The sequence below is a fragment of the Rutidosis leptorrhynchoides genome, chromosome 2, assembly GCF_046630445.1.
Source record: "Rutidosis leptorrhynchoides isolate AG116_Rl617_1_P2 chromosome 2, CSIRO_AGI_Rlap_v1, whole genome shotgun sequence".
NCBI lineage: Eukaryota > Viridiplantae > Streptophyta > Magnoliopsida > Asterales > Asteraceae > Rutidosis > Rutidosis leptorrhynchoides.
This window is the reverse complement of record NC_092334.1, coordinates 59,936,905-59,947,500: the sequence shown is the minus strand read 5'-3', so window position 1 is coordinate 59,947,500 and position 10,596 is coordinate 59,936,905. Positions and strand designations below refer to the sequence as shown.

Sequence of the window (10,596 nt, the reverse complement as noted above, 5' to 3'; positions counted from 1 at the left end):
TTTGATATTCAATTATGGTGTGCCTTTTCAAAAGAATGCAATGTTTACAAAACGTATCATGTAGAGGTCAGTACCTCACTGTGAAATCGATGAATGATGTATTCGTTCAAAAGGGATTTGGACGGATCATCACATAAGTACCAAAATTTCACATAATTGATTCAAATGCTAATAAAATTGCCCCCCCCCCCCCCCCCCCCACCACCAATTAGTTACTTCACCATTAATCATATATATATATATATATATATATATATATATATATATATATATATATATATATATATATATATATATATATATATATATATATATATATATATATATATATATATATATATATATATATATATATATATATATAGGGGCACGATCCATGGATAAGCTTAAAAGGAGTACAAACCGGATAAGCAAAATAAAATTTTTTTTTTGAATTTTTTTTTACATTCATAAATCTGCATTAAAATGCACCTCTAATCAATTTTTTTCATAAAAAAAAAAGTTCAAAATCTTTCAAAAATCGATGATGAATGGTAAAATTAACCATTCATCGGGTTAATTTATCATTCATCTTGTTTACGATTAATGATAAAATTAATCAATGCTAAAAAAAACCAGATGAATGGTTAAATTAACCATTCGTCTGTTTTTTTTATCATTCATCATAAACAGATGAATGGTTAAATTAACCATTCATCTGCTTTTTTTTAGCATTGATTAATTTTATCATTCATCGCGAACAAAAATGAATGATAAATTAACCAGATGAATGGTTAATTTTACCATTCATCATCAATTTTTACCATTCATCATCGATGTTTACCATTCATCATCGATTTTCGAACGATTTTGTTCAAAAATTTTTTAAAATTTTTTCGTTTTCTTCTATTTGCATATTAAAGGATCGTTTTTTTTTTAAAAAAAATTTGAAATTTTACTTTTCCAGTTTGTGCCCCATTTAGTGCTTATCCATGGATTGGTCCACTATATATATATATATATATATATATATATATATATATATTGTTTTAATCAAGAGGAAACACTTTTTGGGAGAAGTAACTTTTTTTCTTTTTTTGATTTTTTTTTCCAAACATTAAGATCACATGAGAATATGAACATTTAAAAAAGACACTTTGTGATAAATGTTATTATTTTAGTGGGGTAAACGTTCAAAGAATAAATGATAAAATACATCATGAGTAATTTAGTTGGCCCTGGATGAATCGACAATTTTTTATTTAATTTAATTGACTATTTTGAGAAAACTCTATATATATATTTATTATTGGACCCTTTTTAATTTTTGAGCCCTGACAGTTGATCATCTTGCCTCTGCTCGAAGACGCCTATGTATCTTAGGGAACCGAACTCCAACCTCTAACAAAGAGGTATGTGTCATTACCGTTAGACTAACAACACAAAATTATATAAGCAATATCAATAATCTGTCCTTTTAATTCTTTACGTATCCATTTTATGTTTGTACTTAGTTGTACACATTTAAATCATGTTATTTAAAAAAACACAAATAATAGAAATTAACTTCAGCTAAATTAAATGAGAACTATTAAATTTGACATTTCAAATTGAATACATAGAAAAGTTTAGTCATTCGACTATTTTAGCAAATTGCATAACTCATACGTAGTATATCACATATTTACAATGATCCAATAACTTAACAATTTGTTTGAGCGCATGCAGAGACAGATGGGGTGTCCTTTTAGGTGTAAAGATAATACCACTAGAATTAACCAATTAGGTGTCGAGGTGTCGGACAGCAAATAACTACAAGGTTGGTAACACGTGGATGGATGATATAAAAGCAAGCAAACTATGACAGGTAGCTGAAGTCATGTCTTACGTAGCTTCAGTTACACGTCATCAAATGTTTAGCCTACAATGCATGTGATCAATATACCAACTTATGTAAACATATGAACCCGAAATATGTTTAATTAAATTACACACTACAACACTTTAATACAGTTTAACTCCAACGGGCAACGAGGACGTGTATGAAGAAATATACCCTCCATTTGTGCTACGCGTACTGGCGAATATAACCGCCTTTTATTTTTTTATTCGGATAGAATTAACGTTAGTGATCTTATTTATTTATTTATTTTTAACGACAATTTTAACATCAAATACTCTTGTTTATCACTCACGCACGCGTTCGGGCGGACACCCGAACCGCTAAGGCGCTAACCAGGGACATCGAACCACAATCCATACGAGCATGTGGTCGAGCCTTTATCCCATCGAGCGGCCGGTAAAACCTCTCTATATATACCACCACTATTAGTGTTCAATTGATTAAAAGAAATTAGGGTCATCCCTAAGAATCGAACTCATGACCTCTCCCTATCCCATGACTTAATGACATATGGTGAACCGTTGGGCTATGCCCGCAAGTTCCGTTAGTCGGTTAGTGATCTTATTATGCGGTTTAGGGAGCACTTGTATACGTATTTATGATTAAAAATTTTCTTGTCAAGCATTAAAAATTTGTAATTGTTTGTTTCAATGGTTGAATTGTATATATACGGTGCTTGGCTCTAGTTTGTTCGGTGTGTATACGTTCAAGTTGAGTTGTCAGTTCAAATATATTGATAAGATATAGTTAAGGGTTTTGCTAACGTATGCTCAGTAAGTGAGGAAACGCTCCTATGAACGAGCACATTGCCTCCCTCATAGAAGGTAAAATCTCGGGTAATCTAGCCCCCCGAGCGCGAGACCTTGTACCGGGTGAATTGCGCATTATGCGCACCCTCTAGTTACACTCCCTTTTTGAACAATTTAGCATAGCCAGGAATTGAACTCGGGTGGTGTGCTTCATTAGGCAACACAGTGGCCACTCAGGGGTGATGATATTTAAGGTGTCTTTAACATTTCTTATCACGTGGGTCACAATTTAGCAAAACCGTATAACTAATTAGACATGCTATGTCTGAACAATTAATTTCATTTTTTAAGAAAGAAAAAAAAAAGCTAGAAATTCTAATGATTGTAAAAAAGTTAAACCGTATTTGTGCTACAATAATTAGTTAATCACGTTCAAGTCAGATTTCCGTTAAAAGGCAAATACAGGCGCGAGTTAATCAAAGTTGTCCCAAATTGATGATCTGTTTTATACCAAACACCCTTTCATCAAATACAAATAAATCTTCCTTCATCGAACAATCATATTTTTAAATAATCACACACCCTTTTTTTCACAAATCTGTATCTATTATATTTAACCTAAACCCTATAAACTGTTAGGAAGAGGGGATCGCCTGGACGTTGGGAGATATAAATTTGAGAGAAAAACAACTCTATTACTCACAAGAATAGATTTACAGAGTATTACAAAACTCTTACAAAAAAAAACTCTCAAACTCACACACACTCTCTAGGTTGTGATTACACTTCTCTGAGTGATTTAGGATGATTTACAACTGAGGTTTGCACCTCTATTTATAGTAAAAATTCTATGGCGGTGGAATGGTGTGAACGGAGAAGGTTGGCGGCCGTCATCATCATCAACTTTGCTACCTCCATATGAGTTGTCAAGGTTGCCTACTTTGAATATCTAGAAGGTGGGCTTCTAGATTGTAGGCTGGAAATCTTTAATTCTCCCCCTCCAGCCGAATCCACAAACATTCCAGTTATGTCTCTGCATAACTCCAACTTCTCTCGAGTCACCACCTTTGTTAACATATCCGCAGGATTCTCCTTTGTATGGATCTTCACTAGTCTCAACAGTTGTCGATCAATTACCTCGCGTATCCAATGATAGCGAATATCAATATGTTTTGTACGAGAATGGTACATGGAGTTCTTGCTCAAATCTATAGCACTTTGACTGTCACAATATACCTTGTACTCCTTTTGCTTGATTCCAAATTCTTGAAGATAACGCTTTAACCACAACATTTCTTTTCCAGCTTCTGCGGCAGCAATATACTCTGCCTCAGTTGTGGATAATGCAACACACCTCTGTAGTCTTGACTGCCATGAAACAGCTCCCCCTGCAAAAGTGTAAATGAATCCTGAAGTAGATTTCCTACTATCAGGATCTCCGGCCATATCCGCATCTGTATAGCCTTCCAAGATTGGATCAGCTCCCCCGTAACAAAGACATAGATTCTTTGTACCTTTAAGATATCTGAGAATCCATTTTACTGCATCCCAATGCTCTTTCCCGGGGTTCGAGAGAAAACGACTCACCGTTCCCACTACATGAGCAATATCGGGCCTTGTACACACCATCGCATACATCAAACTTCCAACTGCTGAAGAATATGGTACTGAAGACATCTCCCCGATCTCTTCCTTGGATGAGGGACAAGAACTCTTGCTTAACTTGAAATGGTTGGCTAATGGAATGCTAACAGGTTTGGCATTGTTCATATTGAAACGTGAAAGCACTCGTTCAATATACTTCTCTTGAGATAGCCATAACCTTTTATTCTTCCTGTCTCGGGTTATTTGCATTCCCAAAATCTGTTGAGCCTGTCCTAAGTCTTTCATGTCAAAAGACTTAGAGAGTTCCTTCTTCAGCTGGTTGATCTTCGTTACGTCTTTCCCTACGATCAAAATATCGTCTACATAAAGTAGAAGAGCAACGAAATCTCCTTCAGAAAACTTCTGAATGTAGACACACTCATCTGCTGCAGTTTTCTTGTACCCGTGACTCACCATGCACGAGTCAAACTTCTTGTACCACTGCCTAGGTGCCTGCTTTAAACCGTACAAACTTTTCTTCAGCTTGCATACGAGATTATCTCCTGAAACCTCAAAACCTTCTGGCTGCTCCATGTAAATTTCTTCATGTAAATCTCCATGAAGAAAAGCTGTCTTTACATCCATTTGTTCAAGCTCCAAGTTCATACTTGCGACCAATCCAAGTATGACTCTAATTGAAGTCATCTTGACTACTGGTGAAAATATCTCGTCAAAATCAATCCCTTTCTTCTGTTGGAATCCTTTGACTACAAGTCGTGCTTTGTATTTCACCACTTTTCCACTACCATCCTTTTTCAGCTTGAACACCCATTTATTTTTCAGTGCCTTCTTCCCGCGTGGAAGTTCTACAATCTCATAAGTTTGATTTTTCTGCAGAGAATCCATCTCATCCTGCATTGCGAGCAACCATTTTTCTTTATCCTTATGAGTTACTGCTTCATAAAAAATCTCCGGTTCTCCATCTTCAGTAAGTAGAAGGTACTCGGATTCTGGATATCTACTCGATGGAATCCGACCTCGTTCAGATCTACGAACTTCTGGAACATTCTGAGGAAATCCACCATCATCTTGACCTTGTGATGGTGCTGGAACGTCTGGCAGATGGGGTTGTGGCTCCCCCTGCTCAGCACCGTCATTTTCCTCATTATCTTCTACTTCTGGCATTTCTTCTTGCACTGAAAATTCATTTCTCATGAATGATTCCGTTGTTGCCTCTGGCACCTGAGCAGCAACATTTGTCTTCTGAGATATTGTGGGCTTTTCAATATCTTCTATTGTCTGGCTTTCATGGAACACCACGTCCCTACTTCTGATCACCTTTTTCTCCTTTGGATCCCATAATCTGTATCCAAATTCTTCATCTCCATAGCCTATGAATATGCATGGAGTGGTCCTTGCATCCAGCTTCTGCCTGAGCTCCTTGGATACATGTGCGTACGCCAAACATCCAAATACTCTTAAGTGAGAGTATGATGGATCCTTTCCAGACCAAAGTTTCTCCGGAACTTCAAAATTCAGTGGTACTGATGGAGATCGGTTGATCAAATAACAAGCGGCTCTGACTGCTTCTCCCCAGAATGGCTTTGGCAGCTTAGCCATACTGAGCATGCTCCGAACACGTTCCATGATTGTTCGGTTCATTCTTTCTGCTATACCATTATGTTGAGGGGTACGTGGGACCGTCTTCTCATGTCGGATGCCATATGATCTGCAATAGGCATCGAACTGTCTGGAAGAGTATTCACCGCCGTTGTCGGATCGAAGACACTTTAACTTATTTCCTGTCTCACGTTCTACCATGACATGGAACTGTTTGAAGTAATCAAACACCTGGTCCTTCGTTCGCAAGAAATATACCCACACCTTTCGAGAAGCATCATCGATAAACGTTAGAAAGTATCGGTTGCCACCAATTGATTCAACCTCTAAGGGACCGCAAACATCAGAGTGTACCAGACTGAGTAACTCTGATCTTCTCGTTGAAGAGGAATTAAACGAGACTCTATGTTGCTTACCAAACAGACAATGATTGCAAGGATCTAGTGCAGCGTCCTTGTCTACATTGATAAGCTCCTTCTTTATTAGGGTAGACAACCCTTTCTCACTCATGTGACCGAGTCTCTGGTGCCATAAATTTTGTGAAGCCTCCTTTTCTGCAACATTAATGCTGTCTGTGCAGATCTTCACATGAGTCTTGTACAGTGTGCCACAAATGTGTCCTCGAGCGACTATTATAGCGCCTCTTGACAATTTCCACGTGCCTCTACTGAAATGACTATCATAGCCCTGTTTATCGAGAGCTACTCCGGAAAGTAGATTCAGCCGAAGATCTGGCACATGACGGACATCCTTCAGAGTGATTGTGCTCCCGGAACTTGTCTTTATCTTGACATCACCAATTCCGACAATCTCAGCGGAACTGGAATTTCCCATCTTCACAGCTCCAAAGTCACCAGCTTTGTATGTTGTAAAGTATTCTTTGTATGGAGTCACGTGGTAGGAAGCTGCAGTATCTACCACCCATTCCGCTTCTTCTCGTGAGACGTGAAGGCATGTCTCATCATGGGTTGAACAATAAGCTACATCACCTGTGATAGCAACTAATGTTTCTCCACCCTTATTCTTCGGCTGTGAACTGCTTTGACCTTGTTCCTCTTTTAATCTATAGCAGTTCTTCTTCATATGTCCCTCTAATCCACAATGATGACATTTATATGTTGGTTTTCTGCCATCAGCTGACCTGCCCCTGCTCTTACTTCTGCCTCTCCATTTATTTTTGCTACTCATTCGCTGTCTCCCCCGATTCTCTGTGACAAAGGCATGGGTCTGATCTGTGCCCATGTCCTTTCTCCTTGCCTCTTCACTGAATAGGGCATCCTTGACCATTGACATGGTAAGTTTGCCATTCGGTGCTGAGTTGCTGAGTGTTACTACCAGCGTTTCCCAACTATCGGGAAGGGAACTAAGTAGCAGTAGTGCCTGAACTTCATCGCCAAGCGGCATCTCTACAGACGATAACTGGTTGACCAAGTTCTGAAACTCACTGGTATGCTCGACAACTGAAGTTCCACTTTTGAGCTTCATGTTGACTAAACGCCTCATCAGCAGGGCTTTATTCCGAGCAGTCTTGGCCTGGTACATGTCCTCCAACTTTTTCCAGAGGACATATGCGTCTGTCTCTTGTGCAACATGGTGGAAGACACTATGATCAATCCATTGACGGATCTGACCAATAGTTTTTCGGTTTGATTTCTTCCACTCTTTCTCTTTGGCAGAATCAGGGTTTATACCCTTCAATTCAATAGGATCGAACAAATCCTTACAGCTGAGGAGATCTTCCATCCGAGGTTTCCACAGCGTGTAGTTTGTTGCTGTGAGCATAATCATAGCTCCGGAAGATGATGTTGACTCTTCTGTGGACATTATCACTTTAAAAATAATTTTTCAATACAAACGGGGTTGAATTGTAGAAAACAGAGATCACCGTTACGTCCGGAACGGTTGAAAATGGTGGAATAGACACTTCGCGGCTTAAATTCCACTTACGGGGCAAAATTATAATTTTTATAAACTTCAGGGACCAAGAATGAAATTCTGAAAATTTCAGGGACCAAATTGTAAAATTTCAGAATTGCTACAGTACCGCTACAGTACCGCTACAGTGATTTGATACAGTGTCGCCAGCTGCTACAGTGAATTGCTACAGTGATCGTCTTCTCCGGCAAAAATTCCGGCACCGGTCGTCTTCTCCGGCGAGATTCCGGCGAGTTGACCAAACTTTGACCGCGTTTTATGGGCTCGTTATAACTCCGTTTAAGTCGCAGTTTTTTGCGTTGGACTCGGTTCGACGAGACGAATCCAATGGTACACTCAAAATTGAATTTTGAGAAAACTTCCGAAAACCCAAAAACTCAACCAACGTCTCTAACCAAGCTCTTGATACCACTTGTTAGGAAGAGGGGATCGCCTGAACGTTGGGAGATATAAATTTGAGAGAAAAACAACTCTATTACTCACAAGAATAGATTTACAGAGTATTACAAAACTCTTACAAAAAAAACTCTCAAACTCACACACACTCTCTAGGTTGTGATTACACTTCTCTGAGTGATTTAGGATGATTTACTCTATTTATAGTAAAAATTCTATGGCGGTGGAATGGTGTGAACGGAGAAGGTTGGCGGCCGTCATCATCATCAACTTTGCTACCTCCATATGAGTTGTCAAGGTTGCCTACTTTGAATATCTAGAAGGTGGGCTTCTAGATTGTAGGCTGGAAATCTTTATAAACTTCCATACATCAATTGGTTTATTAAACATTTTCATATGGTGGTCTGTAAATGTCGAAAGGTATCATTATGCCATGCGTCATTACGTTTTATATAATATATAGAGCTACCATTATATTTGATACATATAGGTTATTATGAACAAATAATGAATATATGAACGTTTTGATCACGTGCAGGCAACTAAATTGTACTGCTTTGTACACAAAGTTCCTGTTTGTGGAGAATGCATATGTTTTCAGGATCATCGAATTTGCGTTGTATGTTGTAATATATCATACTCTTTATCACTTGTATTAATTTTTTTAAACATATATTTGTAATGCAAATTGTTTGATTGAGACTACATGTCAAATTATGTAGGTTGGCACGTATTCAGCGTGGGTGATTGATGGAGACTACGATTGGCCTACAAAGTGTTGTCGGTGCCAGGCGGTGCTCCAAGATGACGATGAGTCGCAAACAACGCGACTTGGTTGCTTACGTATGTTATAATTCTGTGCATTTATACTAGATATGTAAATATGTAATAATATGTACTTTAGTATATTGAAATGTATCACATTACTTATTCTTTTTGATCTTGTGTGCATGTTTCCAGATATTATACATACAGATTGTTTGGTTGTTCATATTAAAGGTTTTCCTTCAAATACTACTCCAGATGGATATGTTTGTCCAGCATGTTCAATTTCGGTATACTACTCATCTATAGTTATGTAGCTTGTTATTTGAATCGATTCTAATAAAAAAAAAAGTTGTCTTTGTAGATATGGCCTCCGAAGAATGTCAAGAACTCAGGGTCTCGTTTGTATTCACAATTAAAGGAAGCAATTAGGCAGGTAATCTTTGCAGAATGAGCTAAATAACAGGGTAGGGTTGTAATAGCCCAGAAGCTTAGGTGGTGTTTGTTTTTTAACATGTTTTTATTTAAAGATTTCTAAACCACATCTGCAGAAAAAGTTGTGGTCTGAATATCTGTAGGCTGAATATCAAATATTGTTGTTTTTGTGTCTGCAAGCAATTATTTTATATTACGTCTTTAGAAAAATAAACAGTTTGCAATAAAAACATCTGTGGGCACGCAGAATAAGGTCTGCACAGTGAAAAAGAAACAACACCTTAGTAATCAATTCAAAGTAAGAATCTAATGTTTAATATCAATGTTTACCATAACACAAGTATGGAATTAAGAACAACTAAACAAACAACAATTCAATGAATGTATATCGTGTTGTATATAAATGTTGACTTCTTACTTTTGCTTTGTAGAGTGGAAATGAGAAGAACTTGTTTGGAAATCATCCAATATCATCGCCACCGAAACATTCAACTAATGGACCGCCACCTGCTTTTGATTCAGATCCTTTAAGATCAAAAGTTGTTACTGTAAATGCTTCTTTTAAACTTTCAACCATTGATACTGTAAAAAAAGATGATCCTGTTTCAGAGAAGTCCAATAATGAGCCCAGTTTCTCAAAAAGCCCAAATTCTGGTGGTGTAAGTAATTTTTTCAAAACGTGGATATACGTTTTTTTTCCTTCATTTTTCTTGATATTAAAGGTGGCAATATCTACCCGCGTACTCATCAAGTGATTCTATTTGGGTTGTGATATACACATCAACCCAAACATCTCAAATAGTTATCTTTGCTATACAGAGAATGTGTCAAAATGGGTTGAAAGTCCCATGTACTCTCACTAATGGTTTATATAACCATAATTCAAATTTATTGTTTATGTTTTCAAATGAGAGACAAAATTTGATTTGTTGTCAACCCGACCCATACTAACAATTAACATATTTCATCTTAATATCGAGTGTGTCTGTAAATGTATGGTATGTCTTAAATTGTTACTATACGTTATCTTTCGCAAATTTAACGCAGTCTGGTGCTACCACGAGAAAAAGTACTCCACCAGCTGATAAGCAAGCCTCTGAGTTTTGTAATCATGCGGACGATGAAGACACTAATAAGAGAAAGTACACACGAAGGGGTAAGTAAATTCAGAAAATTATATATATTATTACATTTTGATATTTTTGCTTGTATCATTTGGTAATAAATTTG

At 37.3% G+C, this 10,596-nt stretch overlaps 1 protein-coding gene across 1 annotated transcript in view; it reads left to right on the top strand.

Moving 5' to 3' along the window:
* Positions 1-10,596, top strand: part of LOC139887910 (uncharacterized) — a 30,640-nt gene that overhangs the window by 16,133 nt on the left and 3,911 nt on the right. The window contains exons 2-7 of the mRNA XM_071870958.1: positions 8,705-8,785; positions 8,889-9,009; positions 9,127-9,221; positions 9,296-9,367; positions 9,798-10,025; positions 10,414-10,522. Of these exons, the coding sequence (XP_071727059.1) occupies positions 8,705-8,785; positions 8,889-9,009; positions 9,127-9,221; positions 9,296-9,367; positions 9,798-10,025; positions 10,414-10,522 (706 nt within the window). The remainder of the gene's footprint in view (positions 1-8,704; positions 8,786-8,888; positions 9,010-9,126; positions 9,222-9,295; positions 9,368-9,797; positions 10,026-10,413; positions 10,523-10,596) is intronic.